Consider the following 22104-nt stretch of genomic DNA (forward strand, 5'->3'; position numbering starts at 1 on the left):
CCAATAAACTGCATGTGAACGAGAGACACAGTTGCTGTTCCTACCTTTGTGGTTAATTGGCCCCCTTCAGTAGTGACTCCCAGTTGTATGAGAAATGACCTCTTCAGTGTTACATGGTGTAGTTACATGGTGTAGCTATAAAAGTGCCATGTGGAAATATAAGTACAATACAGTTAATAAAATAGGATATTTTTATTAACATTTTCTTAAATATAAATAAGTGTTCCGTACTTTTTTCTTGCCCAGTTTATATTCTGTACCATTTTGGGCATACAAAAATGGAGAGGTCAGCTCAGAGCTAGAAGTTACTGAAGGAATAGCTATCAGGAACAGGTGTTAGGAATGCTCACCAGTACCTGGGACTAATCAAGGAAAGAGGAAGGGTGTTGTGGAAGACAGTCCGCGGGACAACCGCACAGAACGGGGAACTAGGAAAGGCTGGCTGGGTGGCGCCCGGAAACAGGCCACGGTTCGGGGTGGGGCTCTGTCCTGTGCCGGCCAGCCGGACTCCTTTCAGCCAGTTCTAGGCTGTCATCCTCATCGGTGCGACCAGATGCAGACCCTCAGGGCCTATGCCAAGTACCCCTCTGGGGTCTCATCTAGGAAATGAAGAGGCCAGGCAGAGCGCGGGGCCACACGAGCCCCCAGATCAAAGGAAGGTGCCGCGCCTGTCCTCGGTGTTAGGTGGTTCCAGCAAGCACAGTGGGGCGCTTTTTCCCTGGCGTATGTGAAACTGTGTTTTTTAGGTTTTTTTAAAAATCCATGTACTCCCTTGCAGTTCTAAAAGAGTAAAAACACTTAAATGTATTTCCAGGAATATGTTTCTTTTTGGAGATACAATTCAGCTCCTCTGTACTTCCCTTCAGAATTTACCTGGCGCTGCCTCACCACTGCTGAGCAACCGTTGTAAACGTATGGTTCCACGGGGGCGGGGGGGGGGGTACCTGCCCTTCGTCTCCATGGCACTCTCTGCGTACAACCCCCGTGTACGGGGGCCACGGTGCCACGTGCGCCCGCCGACCTCTAGCGCGCCAGGAGAGCCTTTGAGGAAGATAGGCTTGGGGCAGAGAGTAAGCTTCCGGAACTCATCCTGAGAGTCTGTAAGCCCAGATCGTCCCTGCAGCCGGGGGGTTCGGTGAGCTGGGCCCGCGGCGCCTTTAGTGGTTACGGAAGAGCTTGTTCTGCTGGGAGCGTGTTTCTGGGTGCTTCAGGATGCCAGCACAAAGGGCGGCCACCAGCCCTTCCTCGTGTCCTGCCTCGGTGTCCCCTGGCGCGTTGCAGAAACAGGAGGGAAAGCCCATCTTTTCATTGTGTGTGTGATTTGCATGTTCACGTGTAAGTGCTCACATGTGCACACATGTGTTCTGACAGGTGACCTTGGGGAAGGTGCTGAAAGTGATTGTCGTCATGCGGAGCCTGTTCATTGACCGGACGATAGTGAAGGGGTACAGCGAAAACGTCTACACGGAAGACGGCAAGGTGAGCGTGCTGCGGCCTGCGGTGTGTCTTGTCTTTTGTTCCCTGGGTCAGAGCGACTGCCATGGGCCCCCCGGTGCCTGGCAGGAACCACGAGCAGTCAGGGCTGAGGTGATCAACCAGCCCACATCTGGCAGTGTGAAGAGGGACGCTCTTCAAAATCATCTCTCCCTTCATTTTTCACCCAGCTTCTGCCATTCCCTTTAAGCCCGACGCCCTCAGCTGGGTTTCTGATTTATCTCCTCAGACCCCAGTTGCCTCATTAAATGTGTCTTCTGAGGAAATGTTTTTTTCCCCTACTCGCGCAGCACATCAATACCCCAGCGTTCAGCATTTTGCTTTTCCCAGAACCGTGAGGAAAATGCGAGTTAGTTTGGCACACGAGCTGCCGACAGTCTTTTTCCGTGAAACCAGCAAGCAGCCCTCAGTGAGTTGCTTGTCCACAGCAGCCCGTGCCAAGCACTGCAAGTGAAGATGCGTTCTTTCCATGGGTGATTTGTTTCATGGAAAGTTCACCCGTGGGAACCCCCGTTGCTCGCGGCAGCTGCTGTCCAGACGGCTCTGGGGAGCGTCGGGGGACGCTAAGGGGGCTGGCAGCCTGCGTTTGTGTTTGCTGCCCAAGGGTGACGAGAGCTCTGCGAGGTGCCCCCACTGCGCCCCGGTCCCGGCGGCACCTGGGTGCTGTCTCTCTCTCCGGAGCTTTCCGTTCTCTCCTGGGTCCTGCGTAAACTTAGAAGTTTGTTAGCTCTGGCACTTTCCACCAACAGCCACAGGAGAATGAGGATAGAATGTTCTCAAAAAAAAAAAAAAAAAAGACATGGCACATGTAGCTTAGTTCATGGCTGCAGACACGGGAGATCTGACCATAAAGTCCGAGCTGTGCACTTTGAACAAGTAACCCAGCCTTTCCACCTCTCACACTGGAGTCGGCTCCGTGCAAGCCTTCCGACAAGCGCACAGAAGCCTCGCCGGGAGTAGCGCGGCTTTCCTGCAGGGGAGATTTCCTCCTCCTCTTTGGAAAAACCAGGATAGCCTGGCGCAAGCGTAGGGGTGGAGTAGGTAACGGGGGGCAGGCAGGACCTGGTGTGTGTGACTCATCAGCTTGGGTGGGGGCTCCGGCTGAGACCTCTGCGCCGCGGGTCAGTGCCCGGGGCGGGGGTGCCGGGTGGGGGGGAGTGCGCGCCTCCCTGGCCGCCGGCCCCCAGTTGGTGTCGCGTGGCGACAGGGGTCTTGTTGCCTTGCTCAGGGTCTGCAGCTCTGTAGGCTCACCCGGTATCAACCGGCCCTTAAGAATAAACACATAAAATGTTAGGCACTAATAATGACCGCGCTGTAGGAAGAGGAGCCAAATTCAGAGCGCAGAGGACGCCTACTCCGAATCGAGAGTGTAAGGAGTGAGATTTTACCTGCTCTGTGTGAGACCTTTGATGTGATATTTACTTAACGGCCTGATACCAAAAGTGTTCAAAATAATAGTATAATGCACTTAGGACTCTGCCACCTAGCAAATACCCAATAAATACTAACGTGTTTTTTTATTGTTATTACTATTTTTCTGCACTTAAAACAAGGCAATTAGAAAGTAGTCTCAGACATATCCTGGCGCTTCTCCCTCATTACCCTCCTCAGTGGCTTTAGGTAGTTCCTGCCCTCGCATCTGCCCCTGGACCCCCAGTGTCCCCGGTCCCCTTCTCTCTGCCCCTGCCCCTTGGCCGCTATCATTCACCCTCTAGTGCCACGTGTCTCCCACGCCGGGGTCACTCCTGACCTGCTCTTGTGCCCCTCCTCCTCCCCAGGTGCACGCAAATTTAGCCTGTCCCAAACTAAGCTCACCTTCTCCCTTCCGAACTCGGCCTCCCTCCGCGGCTCCTCGCTCTGGTGAAAGGCCCCACCGTGTAATTGCTCAGCCCTTGCTTCCCTCTCTCCCGCACCCAGCCTGGCAGCGGGTGCTGGCGAGTCTCCCTCTTCCACATCTCTCCGACGGGCCCCTCCTGACTCTCTCTGCCCCTCGTAGGCTCGTCACCTCTCGGCCGAGTGACCACGCCAGCCTGCAGCCTCACCACCCCCCCACCCCCGCAGTCTGCCCTTCACTTGGCTTCCAGAGCCGTCTCCTAAAGGGCGATTCTTGCTTTTCGCCATCTTCCCATGGCCCAGAGCAGCCTCCCAACACAAGAAAGGGAGGTGGTAATAGGTGTTAAGCCCAAAGCAGTCCACGGTCAAAAACGTGTGAGGCGCTCTGGGTTAGAGGAAGCTCAACAGGCCTCTTCACTGCAGAAACTCCTCAAGCCTTTGGTTTGCTTATGGGCCTCACGAGCCTTCCGTCGGGGGTGTGTAGTGTGCCGTGTTTTCCTGTCTTATTTTACTACCAAATTCTTCGCTTCTTCCTTTGCTCTCAGAGCATATTGGGACACCGGCATTCTGCAGAGCGCGCTTCCAAGCGCTCCAGCGCGTAGACCGTGATCCGGACTCCTCCGCGGGCCCCCGGGGCCTGGCTCGCCTTCCTTTCTGCCCTCAGACGCGTCTCGTCTTCCTTCCAGCCTCTCGTGCTGCTGGGGCTGCCAGGACGCTCGGGACTCTCACAGACGTTGGCACCCGCTGTGCCCTCGGCCTGGGTGCCATCGCCTTCTCGCCCGCCTGATACACCTCTCTGCTCGTCACGCGGGCTGAGCGCCGTCCCCTTCTCCTCCCGTCCCCGTCGGAGTCCTCCCGGGGCGCAGGCTCGGGAGATGGCAGGCCCGGGGCTGCCTCGCTCTCGGCACAAATGATCGTTGTTAAATCACCCGAAGCGTTTGGGACAGTCTTTTTCTCTAACTAGAATTAGTACGTCGTGGTTATTTTTTACATGATCTATCTTACAATTAATAGAAATACTAACATACGGGGTATTGAAAGTATCCAGCCATGGAATATGAAAAACAGGCATCTACTCAAGAAGATACAAGAAACATTGTATATAGCGCAATGATGCCTCGGTCACCTTCAAAATGGGCATCTTGGGACCTCACGCAATTCTCCCAGTTGCCATCAGCTGTCCCGTCGCATTTTCCTGCATCTCATCGATGGTCTGAAATCTCTTCCCTGTCAAAGGCAATATTCGTTTTGGGAAAAGCCAGGTGTCACAGGGCGCCAAATCTGGGCTGTAGGGTGGCTGAGTCACCTGGATGATTTGATGTTTCACCAAAAATCTCTGCACGAGACGTGATGCGTGAGTGGGTGCATTGTTGTGATGAAGCTGCCAATCAATCACCAATTGCCCATAGCTGTGGCCTTCTGAATCATTCGAATACTTTCTGCAGGAGAATATTCAAGCTTAACACAAAATTTGATGCAAATTTGTTGCTCTGTGTGCTCAGTCATTTTAAATGCGACGGCCACACAGTTCACATGCTCACTCAATAGTGTCTAACATCCCCACCGACTAGTACAGTGAAGGCGTCATTGTTCACACATGCACATTCCAGTCCGTTCTCCTTGGCTGCCTGGTTACATCGATGTGGCGCACACTGTTCTTGTTACGTTAACAGTGGCTGGACTTCTTCTGGACAGACCTCCAGTGTTAGTCTGGTCAGCATTGTACCAAAGCAAACTCTGCCTGCAGCGGTTATTGAGTCCTAGGCTCATTTTCCAGATAAGGAGACTGGGACCTAGAATGTAAAGTGACTGGCCCGCAGTCACACGGAGCCAGACTGCAAACCTCCCTTTTTCGGGAGCTCCTGAGGGCCCTGACTCTGTCCCGTGACTGTCCCCTGAGGATAGACCTCAGTCCCTGGGCCACAGAAGCCCAGTAACACATGGCAGGGGTCATGAGACAGCCCACATGAGCTGTGAAAATGCTTTCTCTGGAATGGAAGGGGAAGAATGAAAAATCAGAGATCGGCACTAAAGGAAGCAGCAGGGAGCAAAGCTGTAAATCAATCAGAGAATCGAGGACACACACGCACGTGCACATGCTCCTGTTTGCCCAGGGAGCCATGAGCGCGGGCCTTCCGTTCATCAGAAAGGGAATGCGTGGGTCCAGGAACCCGCATCCTGCCATGATATGTGTCACCAAGGCAGCGAGGGAGGCCCTTTGTCCCCTTGACAGTGGCAGGCGCTGGCCCGGGTGCTGAGCAGCAGCCCGCAGACCAAGACTAGCCAGGCTGTAGGGCTGAGTCCGCCTGTGAGCTGAAAGGCACTTTAACCGCGTTTGGCCAAGCAGCTCTCACAGGACTGCTGCGCCCAGAGTCAAATCCCAGCCAATTGGATTGGCCCCTTTTTTCAGAGCACTTGACAGACGATAGAAGTGAAGCCATGCAGCTGTTACTAGTCTTCTGCTTTGAGGACCGCTACTGATATATGTGAACCTAGATATACTTATGTACAGGTTAGCACTGGTGCAGTCGACGTGTTGAGAGGTCTGGCTTGACCCAAATAGACGGTGACGTTGGGAGGGTGCCCTTGGCGCTCAAGGTGTGGCCCAGCACAGCAGACCTTTGCTTGAAGCCTGGCCGGTCCCTGGATGCGCCCTGCACCTGCTCAGCCGCTGGGGGTGCCCGAGCCTAGGGGGCGGGGCAGGAGGGCGTTTGCTGCAGCCACGGACATGGTGGGCGTGGCGTAGAAAGCCTCTCTTGGGCTTCTGGGCTGTAAACTTCCGTGTCTGCAGTCATATCTGTTCTCCAAACCCAGGGCCACCAGCATGTTCCAAAAGGCTCTCTGACCCCTGTGGCTGCCGTGGTGGCCCCGCTGCACCCCACTTTCCAGCCCGGCAGCTTTCCTCTCAGAACCGCAGCAGGGTTGGCCGCTGGGGAAAGGGCCCAGCCCTGCCCCCTCACCCACGGTGCATGTTCTTGATGCCGAGCACCGGCAGACTGATTCCTCTGAGGAAATACAAAAATGTTTTTAAGACTCACTGACCTGGTATTCACCGCAACCAAAGAGGCACAAGGAGCCGTGACTCAGCACATTAAACAGCAGGTTTGAACTGACTACCTGGCCATTCTCCTGATTTTACTACCAGTCGGACTTAACTGAGAAAATGCAAGGGTCTCAGTTGAGTTTGTCTTATTAAGGGATTTAGGTTGTTAAAGCCGCAGCTTCATTAACTATCCCATATCAATTAAAAAGGGAAAGAAAGGAAGGCTGCTTTTAGCCTCCTGGCATAAGAGAGGAAGAGAAACGGTGGTATCAAAGGGAACCTTCAAAGGCAGCTGGCCTGTCTCCAGGGCAACTTCTGATCCCCGCATTCTTCCCACTTCAAAGTTGGGGGGAGGGGGTTGGGCCGGGAAGCTTGAATCTGATTTCTCTAATAAGTGTTGGCATCAGCCCTGTTTGATATTAGATGCAGGGAACATTTTGATTTGCTATAGCCTTTGAAATTGTTCAGACGACCTTCAGAAAAATGGCCTCTTGTTACTAATGGGGGAAGGGCGCGGGCGGAGGGTGGAGGGGGGCGCCCCGACGTAACTGCCAGGGAGAGGGCGTCCAGAAGCTGTGGCTTTTGCAGTTTTTTAGTAACAAATGTGCGTCCTGATTGAAGGTGAGGAAAGTTCAAGAGTGGCAGACTGGTAACTGCGTTCTTTGGTAAGATTCGTTCATTCTTTCATCCTCCAGGGAAGGGGGGGTGGCTAAGAGAACCAAGCAGTTAGGGTTTGAACACCTGGGCAGCCATGGAGAAATCCGTCCCCGCTGCTGGTTGATGACGTCCCTGCAGACGCGTCATCTCTGGACCTTGTGAGACGAAGCCACGGAGAAACAAAAGCTTTAAAAAGCTGACGGCCCTGTGAGGCTGATGACTTTTATTTGGAAGTGTCAGTTTCAGATAACTTAGAGTTCATTGTGTTATTTTCTAAAGTGAAGAATTGATCGCTTTCTGATGAGCTGCCGGAATTTTCACTCGCTGCTAAAAGCGCCCTAGTGCGGTGCTTGTCGCCCTGTAGGCCTGGAAGCAGCTCGCCGTGCGGAACTCGGCGAGAGGCTGCCCGAAAGCCTGCGGCCGCCCAGGGCAAGGGCTGCGGTCGCCGGCCACCTGGAGTCCGGCCGAAAGGCTGTCTTCCTGCAGGTGACGAGCGGCGCCTCTGGAGGCTGCCCTGGTTTCGGATTCTCCACCACACGTTAACCCTGTGGCGCTGGATGAGTTGCTTAACTCTGAGCCTCAGCTTCTCCACCTGGGAACTGGAAATAACTTCATCACCCTCGTGCGGTGGCCGGGAGCATTTGAGGAGAGAACGCGGGTGCGGCGTCATCGTTGGTGAGAGGCCCCTGCCTCGCCGGCCGGGGCGGAGGCCACCGGGGCTGGCCGTCGCGGCAGTTAGAGCCCTGGCCCACTGCCATGGGGTCGCTCTGGTATTTCTTTTCACTGAGTACGTTTCATTGTCACCATTTTCACTAGTTCTTCCTGTGCGTTGAGAGGGCTGTTGCCGTCTTGATGACTGACCTGAAGACAGACGTGTCTCTGCCAGGGCACTTGGTCACCTGTGGCGTCCATTGTAGCGAAACTGAGAACAGACCATACTCCCACCCCTGAAATACGCCTCCCAACCCCCACAGCCCCGGAGGCCGCTCCCAGGGCTGGGCTTTCGGCCACCGGTTCCCCTGAGGTTGGTTCTTCATTTCAGGATCTGTCTGATGCCTGCCCAGAATTCCGAGGGATGCTTTGCTTGCTTTTTCCCGACACTGTAATTCAGAATAATTCCCCATTCATCGGGCTGAAAGCACACAGCTCCCAGAACACTCCTGTGGGAACACCGTCCCAGCAGAAACGGCAGCCCCTCTCTCTGCCTTCGCAGCGGGCAAGCTGAAGCTAATGAACATTCACTCGGGTCAGCCCTGGCCGCCTGAAATGAATTTTCAAAATCTTCCTGGCCCTGAGGAGAGACGGGCTGTCGACCCCAGAATGCCTGCTTCAGTGTCTTTCTTTGGCGTAAATCTAGCAGAAAATCATGTACACACCGCCTGCTGTGCCTTCCCAGCAAAAGCAGAACCCATTGTCATCGGATCCCTTTCTTACCTGAGTGCACCTGGTAAATGGGGCGTATTGTCCACCGTCTTTCTGTCCCAGATGGTCCAGGCTGTTCCCTAGGGTCCCAGATAATGCAGTTAAACTGCCTTTCAAAAAGAGCAGCGTGCGCACATTAAACAAGCAGGGTGTGTTTTGAGAATCCGCAGCCAGGCTCGCAAGTCAGGCTCCTAATGAAACCGACGTGTATTTCTCTCTAGGGGATTTTTCTGTTAAAACCTTTTGCTGTACTGAAGGGTCCTTTAAAAAAAAAAAATTTCATCTTTGAAACAAAAACTGAAACTTCTCCATCTGTCTGCAGACCCTTCCTCTCCCGGCCCTTGTTTTTATCTTGGTGTGCCTTGTGCGGTGGGAACAGGCAGGAGGGGGCAGCAGTGGCGAGAACTTCAGAAGACACAGCTGTGATCATAGACACGGCAGGAGAACGCATCAGTTCCAAGTTCAGACATGGGCGTTACTCCTCCTGGAATTCGGATTTAGCACCTTTGTCGGGTCTTGGCAGCGATCTGGTAGAACTAAAAGGCACAGCACCGCGTTCACCCTGCAGTCCCGGGATAGTCCGTAAAGCTGCATCGTCCACGCCCCGGGCTGCACTGCTGGCCGGGAGAGGGCCCGAGCCTGCCCCTCCCTGCAGGGGCCAGCCGCCCAGCAGGCCCGCTCCGCGGCGGCCCTCACACGGGGAGCTTGCTGCCGGTGTTCTTCCGCGCTTTCCTTCACACTTGCCTGGAAGGAACACGTCGTCCCCCCACCCCCACCCCGTCCCCTAGAAATTACTAACCTGTTGAGTTAAAATTTTAATTCCTAAAGATTTAAAAAAAATTCTTCCCCCATCATTTTGTTTAACCAAGGTGGGGGGTGCGTGGTGCAGTGATTGAAAATTGACACCACCTTTCTGGAGAGCAGTTTAGCCAGGATAGAAAGAGACAGGGGTTTCGGGGGCTTTTGTGGAAATCCAGGAAGGGCAGGGTGCCAGCGGGGGAGGGGGGTGGATTTGAACGGCTTCCCTCGACCAGTGTTCTCTGGAGGTGTGTCGGGGCTGGCCCCGCCAGAGCCCCGCCGTGGCCCTCGGAGCTCAGGGCCGTTCTGTTGCCCTCAGGGTTTCCAGACGGGGCAGAAAGGAGGAAGCCCGGAGGACGGGGTGGGCTGTGTGTCTGTTCACAGCCCAACTTTTACTTTCCCAGGACTGTTTTCAGAAAGCCAAGTTTTGGTGGTTTCCTCTAGACAGAACTGTCACCTACCAAATGCAGCACTTCCCTTCCTGTCTTCGTAGAGAAGTCCTCCCATCTGATCGCGTCTCACGCTCCCAGGAGTTTCAGAATCAGCGCCACAGCACACAGGCTTAAGGCGCCACGTCTCGGCTCTCCCCCGCGACCACTGGCCAACCCCAAAGGCAGGTTCCCGGAGGCCCATGGGCCAGGCGTTTCAGTTTGCTCAGCTCTTGGACTCACATGCTAGAGCTGACTCTTTGGCACCAGGGGACACACTGGCGGCACCTCGTTTACTCTGCGCTGTCCTCCAGCCCCCTGCCCGCTCTGGGGGGGGGGGCCGACGCTGGCGGTGCTGTGCTCATTCATTCTTAGATAGCGGGAGAGCGCCCATTCGACGACGCCTGCAAACGTGCGACCCCAGAGTGGTTCCGGGGAGGCTGTGCGCCTGGGGGACTGACGGCACGGCCGCAGTGCCGCCCGCCGGGCCTCTGCCTCCCCGAGTGGCCGCAGGGGCGCCCAGGGCCTTGGCACCTGGAGAACACCACGGAAACCGACGCGGGAGCAGACTCTGTGGCCAGACCCTGCGGGCCGGGGCCTGCGGCGGGAAACCATGCAGGTGTCGCCAGGGCTCCTGGGCCCGCCAGGTGCGGGTGCCATCAGGCGGGGCCACCCAAAGAGGCCTACCAGTCACCTGGGCAGGTGAAGGGCTCCGAGCCGTGTCCGTCATGTGGAAAGTGAGGTGGGCGTGGAGGCGCCGTGCGGTGCTCCCCGGCTGGGAGCTTTTCTCCCCTCAGCAAAGACCCGCCGCTCCCCACGACATGGGAGGGCCCAGGCAGGACCACGTAGACTCAGGAGGTTTCAGGCAGTTTTAAATGCTATGAAACTTAAGTTTTTGAAAGACTAAAGAGAATCAAGATATAACAGGCATGGGAATAACATTTCAGATGAGTCGTTAGGCAGCGCCCGTCGGATGGGATGTCGGATGGGGTGACGTCTGAGCTCCAGGAGCTGCAGGGGGGCCGCGTGAGGTGCGTGGGGGAATAGTCCTTGCAGAGGGCGCAGCTGGGGCGGAGGCCCCGGGACAGGGTCGGCCTCGGCTCTGGGGCCTTGGGTACAGCCGGTGCCTCCAGGTGACCTCTGCGAATCCCTTCATTGGCCTCCTGGAGTCGCCGTTGCCACCAGCGTTCCAGCGGGGCGTTTAGAGCCCTCCAGCCCAAGGGTTGTTGCTCTGTGATCATGTTTTATTTTTTTCAAGCTTCATAGCGGGAGTTAGGGTATCATTTTTTTTAACTCCAGAGTCTTAAAATGGATGCTGATGATACTTCTTCTCTTTTCCCCCAGCTGGATATATGGTCCAAGTCTAACTATCAAGTATTCCAGAAGGTAAGTTACACTTTTTGCTTCTTTCAAGAGGCAGTAAGGGAAATGCGAGTGCTTTGAGGTATAAACATTGGCCTTTTTAAAAAGTGTAAAAAGCCAGACACAAAAGGCCACTCCTGGTTTGATTCCATTTGTATGACAGTATGGAAAAGACAGACCCTTCAGAAGAGAAAAACAGATCGGCGGTTGCCAGGGGCTGGGAGCGAGGGCAGATTGTCCCCAGCAGGGGCGAGGGCATGTGGTTGGGTGACGGGAATGTTCTGTGCATTAACTGTCGTGGCGACTCAGCAGCGGTATGTGTTCCGAAGCCAGTGGCGCTGTGTACCTGCTACGAATGGCGAATTTTATACATGTAAATTATACCTTTAAAAAAAATCAGGCTTTTCCGTTGTTCGAAGCTCAAGCCACGGTTTTTGTCTCCAGTTTCTCAGAGCCCTTGCGGTCCCTGCAGGTGCCGTGGGGACAGCCACGGGAGGCAGGCTCGTCCCACCCTCACCCTGCCCCACCCCCACTGCATACGCTGGTGCCCCTTTGTCAGACGTTGGGCTTCTTCATGAAACACTCTCTGGGAAATGTTAGGAGGAACATGAATTGAGACTAGAGAAAACCACCTCCCCGCTCCTGACGGGGGCGGGGGGCGCATCCCTGACCCAGTGCCGCCCCAGGGCTCAGGAGGGCTCCCCCACCTCCCCTGCCCGGTGCTCGGGCCGGGTCCTTCTGTCCCCGCCCCTCTGCTGGCCCTGCACCCCCGCACCGTGCAGGTGTGAGGTTGGTGGGAATGTCATTCGTTGCCGCGTCAAGTTCAGGATTATGTATCGGGCCCCTTTGCCATGTGCCAGGCACTAGGCCAGCTGCTGGGGATGCAGGGGAAGCCTGCAGACCGGGAGGCGCAGTGCGGAAGGCGAGCCCAGGTGTCACTTAGGGCATGCGGTCGAGAACGGCAGGAAGGGCCCCTTCGCGTTGGGCGGTCGCAGGAGGGAGGCCTTTCGGGACAAAATCTGAGCTGAGACAGGTAGCACGAGATGAGCCAGCCGTGTGAAAAGCCAGGGGAAGAGATTTTCAGGCGACGCAGGCGTCAGCGCAGGCCCTTGCACTGGGAGCCTGTGTGACTGGACCGTGCAGGGGTGAGAGGCAGAGGGCCCCTGGCGCGGGACTCAGCACTCAGTCTCGATTCGCTGAGAAGCCGTGGGAGGGAGGGATGCAGGGAGGGGCGGGGTTTTGAAAGCGGGGCCTACATTATTCCCACTGAAGCAATAGTCGTGTCCTAGGTGCACCCGGTAGTTAGCATAGGGCCTTTTTTCCACCCCGTGAAATTCACACGATACTAACCATTCTAGAGTGAAGGATCCCATGGCTTTTAGTGCTGACACAAGGTTGTGGCACCACCCCCTGTCTGGTTCCAAAACAGAAGCCCTTCCCACCCAGCAGTTGGCCGGAGGCTTTTTGGGTCAAAGGAGCGTAGCAGACCGGCCTGCAGTGGCGTCTGCCATGCATCAGGTTCACGTGGGTCCCGCACCCGCGTGCTGTGGAAGGGCGAGCCGAGGGCGGGTGCCGGCGGCCGGGGAGGAGTCCAGGGCTTGGCGCCACCTGGCTGGGGGCACTCATCGGACAGCCCAACCGCGTCACAGCCGCGTGCAGTGTGCTGCCGGGGTTGGACCCTGGAACAGAAGACGCTAATGGGAAACTGGTGAAATCCAGGTCATCTCTGGGGTCCAGCTCATCCTAAGTGACCGATACTGGTTTTTCATTTGTGCCGAACGCCCCGGGCATGAAAAGTGTTAACCGTGGGGGAGCCGGGTGAGGTGTGAACAGACGGGAAACGCGCACCGTCTTTGCAACTTTTTGGTAAATCTAAAGCTGACCCAAAGCTGATGTTTATTCAACAAAGAACATCACAGTCTGGACTCTTCCTACACTGCCTCCCCCAGCTGAGCCACCCAAAGCCGCGGAGAAGAAACTGCCTTCTCCCTGGCCTGGAACTGGGGGCAGTTGGCAGTCCAGGCGGCCGCAGTGCCCATCCCAGCGGCTGTACCCGAGGCCTGTGCGTGCCGACGGCCTCGGCCTTTGCTGCCAACTGTCCCTGCTGACGGCTTCTGCCAGTGTCCCCGCAGCTGGCTGGAAAGACCCCGAGGAGAAAGGACACTGGTCATTATCTGCACCTCGTCTCGCTCTGCTGGGGAGGAGCATTCAAGCAGCTTTGCGGCTCTTTTTAACCTGGCCTGTCTCTGTGTCCTCTGCGGCATCCCCGTGAGCAGGGCACACAAGGCGGGCGATGGCTTCTGGGGCACGGGCGTCGCGGCTCGTGACCCAGAGTTTTCACTACGGGCAGTCCCTATGCACACGCCCTCAAGGACGGAGGGCCTCGCCCACACCTGCCTCTGCACTGGTGTTGCCCATGTTCTGGGCGTGGTAAGCACTCCGAGTGCACGCAGGGGGTGGGCCAGGAAGCTGTGAAGTGTGTGAAGCGCGGATCTGGAGAGATGGAGTATGTTTTTATTCCGCCTTCCCTAAAAATAACACTTCTTGTGTTTGTCTAAAACTACACACACTAAAGCAGTGTTTATAATTTGATATTAGTCTAGTTGGAGAGATTTAGGAACACCTGCCAATTCCGTCCTTGTCATTTATGTTACTGTTGTCTGGAGAGTAGGATGGATGGGTGTGCGGGGGTGGGGCTTTCTCTCACCTGGTGGGCGGCGCATTGTCTGTACCGATGCAGTGCGCTCCTTTTATCGCCTCTGCCCTCGCCTGTTTGTAACCAGAGGGACTGGACCTCTGACGACGACCTGTGCGAGGTTCAAGAACCAGACAGGGGCAGGTGACAGTGCTTTCCAGTTAGCACTAAGGGCCGGTCACGCCAGCGTCCTCTTCCCGTTTCTGGAGCCCTGCCTCTTCCCCACCGGAACGTCTCCTGTGGGCTGGCAGAGGAACCGGTGTGTTGGAAAACAGTGTAGGAAGGGTTGGGCTTAATCCTTCATTGTAAAGCTCTCACCTAATTATCCTCGCACAGAAATGGTTTAGGACCCTGTTTTTAAACGTCTACTTTATGTGACTGTGCTAGCGGGAGCTGCCAGCCAAGAAGATGATGACCGGTGTGGGGCCGTGGCAGGCGGCCGCACTGGGCTCCGGTCGCCAGCGTTGGCCACGGGCCGGGCGGGGCCAGAGAGCAGGCCCCCACTCCCCAGCCCCCTGTGTGAAAAGCAGGGAGCATGTTGTCATTGCAGATTCTCAAGGCCTGGTGCAATTTATGGAGAGATGTTGAGCATTTCAAACTCAAAATGCCAACAGAGAAGGGTTAGGTGGCAACATCCCTAAACTCTACTTTTATTAGTACCAGCTTTTTCTCAGAATTCTATTTTCCTCTTGTCCACCCACGTAAGTTTCAAGTGTCCTGACTGCTGTTGCCTGTAGCACTTCCGGAAAGACACCAAGAGCCCATGGGGACCATGGCCCCTGTCCACAGCTCCTGTGCATCCTCGCCCGAGCCGGCCGTCTAGGCAGACCGGTGGGAGCAGGTGGCCGCCTGCAGGAGAGCTCAGCTCGAGCAGGCAGGGGCCGCTCTGGGGGAGCACACTGACTGGCCCAGGAGGCTCCTTGGCCATTAACAGGGGGAACTTCTCAGACAGAAAACAGGGCCCAGGTGTCTTGGCCATGTTGGTAGATGCCATGCTGCGCTGCCCCCCCAAACAGGGCAGCTGGGCCACTGCCTCAGCTCCTAGGAGGCTGGGGGGTCAAAGCCCGGGACCTCCTTCCCTTGGCGTCCACTACGTGGCCGCAGTCACTGCATGTGGTGTGTGTGTTCCTGCCCACAAACAGCAGCGGTGGCCGCTGCAGAGAGAGGCCTTCTGGGAAGGAGGGAGCCTCCCGGGTCCTTCCCCTCAGACAAAGCAGTGGCGGAGAGAGAAGCAAGGCAGCCCAGTGCCACTGACCTGAGCCTTTTTATTTCTGGAAAATCATGTTGGGAGCTCAGCAGCACACACCTGTCCGGCTCTCCACGGGCCACGCTGCCGCCTGGGTTAAAGACAGCACACAGGGGCCTATCGCGAGTCCCGCCACATGAGGCTGCACAGGGCCTGCCCTTTGTCTGCCGTGGGGACTCAGCCGCAAGCCCTACTCTCCTCCTCATTAGACCCCCTCTTTGCAGGAGTGGGGGCGGGGGCGGGGGGCTCGGCACAGTGTACAGCAGTCCGCAGCTGCCCATGGGCTGCCGTCGTTCGCTGCAGGGTCCCGGAGGCTCTGTGTGCTCCGTCCTGGGGCGAAGGAGCTTTTTATAGCCAGCATGGCTCCAGCAGAGCAGGCTCAGAGAATGGAACTTAGGAAGAGGGGGACCATCTGAAAGGGCAGCCTGACAAAGAGCCAGGAAAGGTTTCAAGCGTGTTCATATTTTTCTGACATTTAAACTCTGCAGGGCAGTCACCGTTTTGATCTTTAACCTCCTCATTTCAAAACAGTGTGCATTTCCCTCCAGTAACTTAGGACGTGTGAGAGGTGATGTGCAGCTTCGCCCTGTGTCAAATCTCGGCAGGGCATGTGCCGCCAGGGGCAGGTGGGGACGGTACAGATGGTGTCGGGGGCTGGCCCATGCTTCACGGCCTTGTCCCGTGGGGTGGGGCACAAAGGCGGGGCGCAGGGCAGCCCTGGGTGCCCCGCCGCCGTTGGCAGGACTCGTGGCTCTCCGCAGCCTGTGCAGCGGTGGGCGGGGTGGTGCCCAGGAGTTGGTTCTCTGCACTTCTGGACACGTCGAGCACCCAGCATGAATTGTCTACTGAAAGTGCACACGACAAAGCCGCCTTGTGCCTGATCCACGTCCCAGGATAGGCAGCTGCCCGGCTCGGCTCTCTGAACGGGGCTGCATGGCACGCGCGCTCCTGCTCATGCCGCAACCGCCAGAGGCTCCGTGGAGAGTCACTCCGTGATTTGCAGTCGCAGGCTCTGCAGTACCTAGAGTTCCTTCCCACCAGCTCCATGACGTGACGTGTCCTTTCACAAACCCCGCCTCGGGTGGCACTGGTGCCCGCCTGCAGGCACCGCAGGCTCTGGCTCTGCCCTTCCGCTTGCTCGGTGGCTGTGGGGGGGAGGCCGGCAGCAGGGCCCCGATGCTAAACAGAGAGAGCTCACCTCTTGGCAACTGGCATGGGGCATGGTGGCCTTGTGTCCTTGGACCCTGTGGCCACCTCGCCGGCGGGTCTGGCCATCGCAGGTGGATAGAGGCGAGTGGACGGCGTTCACCGGCACCGGGACAGGTGGGCAGCTCCACGTGGAGGACAGATTCCTGTCGGTGGACTCGACACAGGGGACAAGTTGAAGAAGGAGAGGTGCAAGCGGTTCTTGGGTCACCCCAGAGGGCAGCCCCACCCCAGCTGGCAGCCGGGCTGTGTTGGCCAGGCTGGAAAGGCGGAAGGAGCATAGGAGTGGGCACTGTGAGCATCAGCCCAGACACGCTGACCTCGAGGCCCAGGACCTGGGCCAGTCCCCTGCGGCCTGAGGGGCTCGTGGGCCTCAGGCAACCCCTTGAAGGCACCTGAGACCAATGTGTTTTCCCGAGATTCCCCCCTCCCCCCGCAGGCCCCTGAGCCCTGCAGGCCCTGTCCTTTCCCCCAGGCCTGCGCCGTCTCGGAGGGGAGTAGGTAGTACTGTCTGTATTTTCTTGGGAGCCCAGGTGTCGTGGGAAGTGTTTCTCTGGCTGCAAGGCTGTCCCTGCAGAAAACGCTACCACGCCCGAGGGGCGCAGCACAGCTCAGGCGTCTCTGGGTTTGGGTTCTCTTGGCGGCAGCCACAGGACCTGGCCTTTACCATCTAGGAAGCATCGCATATTTTTTTTTTTCATCCAAATGATGAGTCTTAATTCCCTAATCCTGGGCGATGTCAAGGACCCCTTGTGTGTGGCTCCGCTCCACCCTGCACAGTGGGGAAAGTGGTCAGGGCCCTGGGGAGCTTCCTCGCGCCTACCCTGGTTGTTCGGGTTGACCCAGGCCTGCCTCCCGGGCAGTGCCCTGTGACCTCCCACCCACTTTCGCTCTGCTCCCCTAACCCCTGGCCAAAAATGAGGCAGTAGACTCCCACCTCTTGTCTCTCATTGGCTCAGTGTCCCACCAGGTGAGTGGCTGCAGCACAGGGCCCATTCCTGGGCACTTGCCTGGCCTTAGGGGCCCTGAGCGAGGCCCAGGGGGCGGGGTGGGGCTAGGATGGAGACCCCTGGGCTGGGGTCTCTAAGGGGGAGAAGGGCTTAGCGAGAGGGGAACCCTGCAGGCTTGAGCAGAGACTCCGGCAGGACAGCAGGTTTGGGAGGGGGCATCGCTAACGCCGCTGTTGTCGCTGGCGTGTGCCATGGGCTTCAGGGAGATGAGGCCAGAGCCAGGTCGCCCAGGACCCACGTGGCAGGCTGGCGTTCCGGTTGCTCTTCTTGCCTCTGGAGCCCACCCCCAGTCAGCCTCACGCAGGCGTCGGGAGCTGAGGGGCTTCCCTGCAGCGTGTCAGCGCCATCTTGGCTGGGACTCTAAAGAGGGTTGAGATGCAAATCCCTCCCCCCACCAGCCAAAAAAGTAAAACTCCCTTATGGCCGCCCTGGCGAGTGCCACGGGCTGTCTGCAGTGCCTTATAGATGAGGTCTCATCCTTTTCAGACAGAGCTCGATCTCAAAGCTGTGACCAGGGATCTCAAGCCACATGGGTCTGTCCTCCCCCCTCCAGCTCTGACACAGACAGCCCGGCCCCCGGCATCCCCCAGAACAGCTTGGCCAGGCTGCAGGACACGCCTTCAGAGCCCGTGCAGATGGCTCCTTCAAGCAGAGAAGGGAATATTGATCTCATCTAAGTAATCCCTAGGCCCCCTGGACAGCAAGGCTCCCTCCGCCTTGGCCCTGGCCTGCTGAGCCTGCGGCATTGAAGCCCAGGGTGCAGGGTGGAGGCTCGGCTGCATCGGAAAAGCTCACCGGCCCCTGCTCCCCTGTGCTTCTTCCCAGTTCCAGATGCGGGTCTCTGCTCCGCTCCCCATCGCCCCGCCCCCAGCTCTTTCAGGACCCAGTTCATAGCATTTCGATTTCAAAATAATGATGGTTCTGCTTTTCATGGAATGAGTACTTCTGGGACTGTTTTAAAAATGTTTCATAAAACCAGCGCTCGTTCCCAGAGCCACGTTCCCGGCAGGCATTGCTGTCTCTTTCAACATTTAATGCACCGGGCTCACATTTTTGACTCCTGGACCCACAGAGATTTTTCCTTCCAAGATTCCTGGTGTCCATCTCCTGAAGGGAAGGCCTGTCCTTGGCAGAACCTGGAGCAGAGGCCCAGCTCCTAGCGATGTTAGAGGGCGCCCCCCATGCCCGGCCTCACTGCCCGCTAGCTTGTGCTCCGCAGCCTCCGAAACCCAGCGAGGCAGGGAGAGGCCTCTAGCACCAGGAACCGTGCCAGCCAACCATCTCCCCGGTCCAACCGATCTTTCTGAGCTCCTTGTAGTCAGCCCAGAAACAGTGGGCTGCACGAGGGTGGCATCCCATGGGGCAGCAGCTGGGACTGGCTTGTCCCTTTAAAGGCAAGGAGAACCTCAGGCGCGGCCGGCAAGGCTGAGGGCGGAGCGCGCTGGGCACAGGCATGCCCTCTGCCAGTGCCGGCAGCCCCGTAGCCGCCCTCTGACCCAGCCTCGCTCTCATGACTGGTTCCTCCGGGAGAGCGGGCAGGCAGCCACCGTCACCAGACAGCAGTGACAATGTCAGGACCAAGCCCCGTCTCCTGGCAGCTCCACGCCGCCCTCCTTCCCACCACTGCCTTTCTGTGCTCATTGGCACAGTCCAGAGAGTCTCCTCTACATTGTATGTGGAAGCAGGTATTGGCCGGAAGGAAGCCAGAATCCAGGGCTCCACCAGGCTCCGCTTTTAAATGAGCAACTTCTAAACACTCGGGGGTTAACTTTTCCTATTTACCCATCTTGCAGGATGTGTTTTTATAGTCAGAGGCCCCGGCTCGCCTAGCTTAGTGGGGCAGGCCGTGGGCTGCGTGCTGACAGGTAGCGTAGCGCGGTGCCATTAGACTTGCATTGGGCAGGGCCCACCCAGCTGCTGGACAGGTGTGAGGTGAGGCTCCCTTCTGGCACTGCGTGGGCGCAGTCCGGCCGCCTGGTGGACGGGAGCAGCCGGTGGCCCACAGCGGTTCGTTCGCCTTTGGTTCTTGATGCTCCCGACATCAAAACCGTCCTCGGGGACTTTTTGACAGCACAGGCCCTGGCCCCAGCCTGGACTACCCTCTGGAAGCGGAGGGACAGTGCCTGCCACCTTAGCGGGCTCAGGAGTCGCTGAGGACAGTCCCTGGGCCACCCGAAGGCAGCCATCTTGCTTTTCAAAAGAGGCTCCTGCTTGGGGATAAGAGCATAGCTAGAGAGGCTCTGCGCCTCCCGGAGCCTCCCTGAGCCTGCTGGCCACTGCTTTGGGCTCCAGGGGCGGCCGTGGCAGGGCAGAGCCTCGCGCGCCCTAACCCCGTTCTCCTTGCCCCCGAGCTGGCTGGAGGGCACGCGTGGGGGGAGTGTGGGCTCCAGGGGTCCGTGTCGTCGCAGCAACAACAGGGCTCCTCTGTTCAGCCTGCACTGCTGACGCCCCCCGGTGAACACACATGCCCCCCGGCCCCCCAGCTCGGAGTCAGCCCTTCAGGGCGGCTGCCCAGGGTGTGGCAGTGAGAAGACGGGCAGAAGTTCCGGGCAGGGGTGCAGAGGGACAGTTGTGTAAGTGGCAGGGCTTTGTCCTACCGCCCCCACCCCTGCAGCCTCTGTCCTCGGGGCCTGGCGCGGGGAGCCGCCCCGCGCGGGCCTGCTCCGTGGCTCAGGGCCGCTTGCTCAGCCCCGCGACTGGGAGATGGAAACGCACATCATCGTAATCACGGGTTGTGGGGACTGAGCAAGAGGCAGGGCCACTCTCGCGGACAGTGCTTGTGTTGGTCAAGTGCATGGCCTTCACTGCGCGTTTAATCCCTGTCCAGGGTCACCCGCTCCTAAGGGACCAACCAGATCCGAGCCTGTGCGGTCTGGCTCCAAAGCTGGGCCCTCGCCAGGTGGTGCGGCGCGGTGCGGTGCAGAGCAAGCCCCGCCCAGGGCAGGCTCGGCCCCCTGCACCCGCAGGGCTGCTCTTTCTGCAGGCAGTTCCGGGGGGTCGGGGGCTGAAGTGCCTCGTCCTCTCCCAGGACCCTGCAGCTCAGACTCTGGGAGGGGAGGTGCCAGCAGCTCCTTGCCGGGGAGGAGCTTTGGGACACTTGTTTTTTGACCAGCAGGCGTCTGCTTCTCCAGTGTGTTGAGTGACAGCTGTGTCAAGGTCTCTTGAAAGATTCCTGTCTCCCTGTCTGAGCTGAGTGTCTGTCAGTTTGGGCTGGGGAGGGGAGTTTCCATAGCCTTGGGGGAGGGTGCAAGAGGAGAAAACTGGAAGTGAGGTTAATAAAACAAGGCAGATCTGCTGGTGGACAACGAATGTCACCTACTCAAAATCAAGCGCCTGCGGTCCAACCCGAGCTGGGGGAGTCAGCGCACCCCACACTCAGCCAGGGCCCCTCCGTTCTCATCTGAGCCATCTGAGCCGCTTTCTCTTCCCTTCCCCGGCTCCTCTCCCCGCCCCCTCTGCGGGTCCCTGTCTCCCCCTCCTCTCCGGGGGCTCTCCGGCTGCTTTGATCTTTCCACTGTCTTCTTTCAGACCCTTGCCTGCCGGTGGGGCGCCGTTTCCAGGTGCATTAGTGCCCTCCGGCCCCAGCCGGCTTTTATCTCCCCCTGGAAGCTCATTAGCGTCACAATACACAGGGGAGCTTCGCCTGCTGAGGGCTCAGGGTCCCGTTTAAATTAGTTAATAGCAGATTTTTTTGTTGCCTCAGGCCTGTTTTTTCCACATCTTGGATGCTGAGCAAAAAAAAACAACTTTGTTATTGAAAAGTGTAAAACAAAAATACATTGAAGGTGGAGTGCTTTGACAAAAAGCAAGATCATTGTAGGTGAATTTCTCCAACATTTGGGCCTGCTGGTGCCTCGGAGCTGTGTCCTGGGATCCCGAAAACCAGCAGGGGAGGAAGGTGGAAGGGAGGGAGGGAGAGCATAGCAAATGAGTCAGCTTTGTTTGCTTCTGTTGAAATACTTCTGTGATTGGTGATGGGGAAATTCAGGAAATTACAACTGCCACCGTTTGGCAGTGGAGGGAGCGCTCTGTGCTGGGCCTTGGAGGAGAGCCGGCCGCTGCTGGCGCCGAGAGCCTGGGCAGGTGCGGGCCCCGGAGCTGAACGCCCGGCAGCGTCGGGGCACAGCGCCAGCCGGATTGCCAGGGCTCGCTTTCCGGTCAACTCAGCCCCTTCTGCTCCGGAGCAGCAGCCACAAGGACTGGCCTCCTGACCTGCGCCTCAGGCCGGGCCCTGGCGTTGGGAAGGCGGGAGGCGGTGGGCAGGTGCCGTCCGGGCGCCGGGGGCACACGCCTTTGCTGGCGCGCCAGGAGGGCTGGTCAGGGCGTCTGCCGGCAGGCAGGTCGCAGGCCTCCGCTTCCTCTCCTGTGCAGTGGAAAGACAGAGAGTGCCTGCCCCTGTCACCGTGGGGGTCAGCACGAGGGGCACCTGCACCGCCAGCTCTCGTTGGACAAGGGTCGTCGGTCAGTCAGTACTCGAGGGGCCCTGGGAAAGAGCCTCTCGAAAATAGGACAGCCCAGCACAGCGCCCCAGGTCCTCAGCGCCATGGACAAGGTGGGGTAGCATCATTTATTTCTGACTCTCCAAAAAGACAATCTCTCCATCAGATTTGTCCTCCTTGGTTTTGTGCCGCAGAATCAGGTGCCTGCCCCGTTGGGGCCTTCCCCCATAGGGCCCAGGCGGCTGCACCGCCCTGCCGCTCGCGCAACCGCAGCCTGGGAGTCACCTGGGCATCTGTTGGAAATGCCCAGGCTGGAAGAAGCCCCGCCCCAGGCCTACCTAGTCGGCATCAGCCTGGTAGCGGCCCCCCAGGACTTGTGTGCACATCCATATTTGCATCCTCCTGCGTTTCGGTCCCAGGAACAGCTGCAGGGGCGGCTCGGTGTCTGGGCCCCGCCCAGAGACCCGGATC

General features: G+C 57.9%; 1 protein-coding gene across 2 annotated transcripts in view; it reads left to right on the forward strand.

Annotated features, from left to right (window-relative positions):
* The window catches only part of MED27 (mediator complex subunit 27), a 167366-nt gene that overhangs the window by 139693 nt on the left and 5569 nt on the right, over positions 1 to 22104 (forward strand). For both annotated transcript variants that reach the window (XM_054584192.1, XM_054584193.1), the window contains exons 5-6: positions 1372 to 1479; positions 11020 to 11061. In XM_054584192.1, coding sequence (XP_054440167.1) covers positions 1372 to 1479; positions 11020 to 11061 — 150 coding nt within the window. The remainder of the gene's footprint in view (positions 1 to 1371; positions 1480 to 11019; positions 11062 to 22104) is intronic.

The sequence above is a fragment of the Pteronotus mesoamericanus genome, unplaced genomic scaffold (assembly GCF_021234165.1).
Source record: "Pteronotus mesoamericanus isolate MK-2021 breed Mesoamerican mustached bat unplaced genomic scaffold, CSHL_Meso_final contig_78, whole genome shotgun sequence".
In the NCBI taxonomy this organism is placed as follows: Eukaryota; Metazoa; Chordata; class Mammalia; order Chiroptera; family Mormoopidae; genus Pteronotus; species Pteronotus mesoamericanus.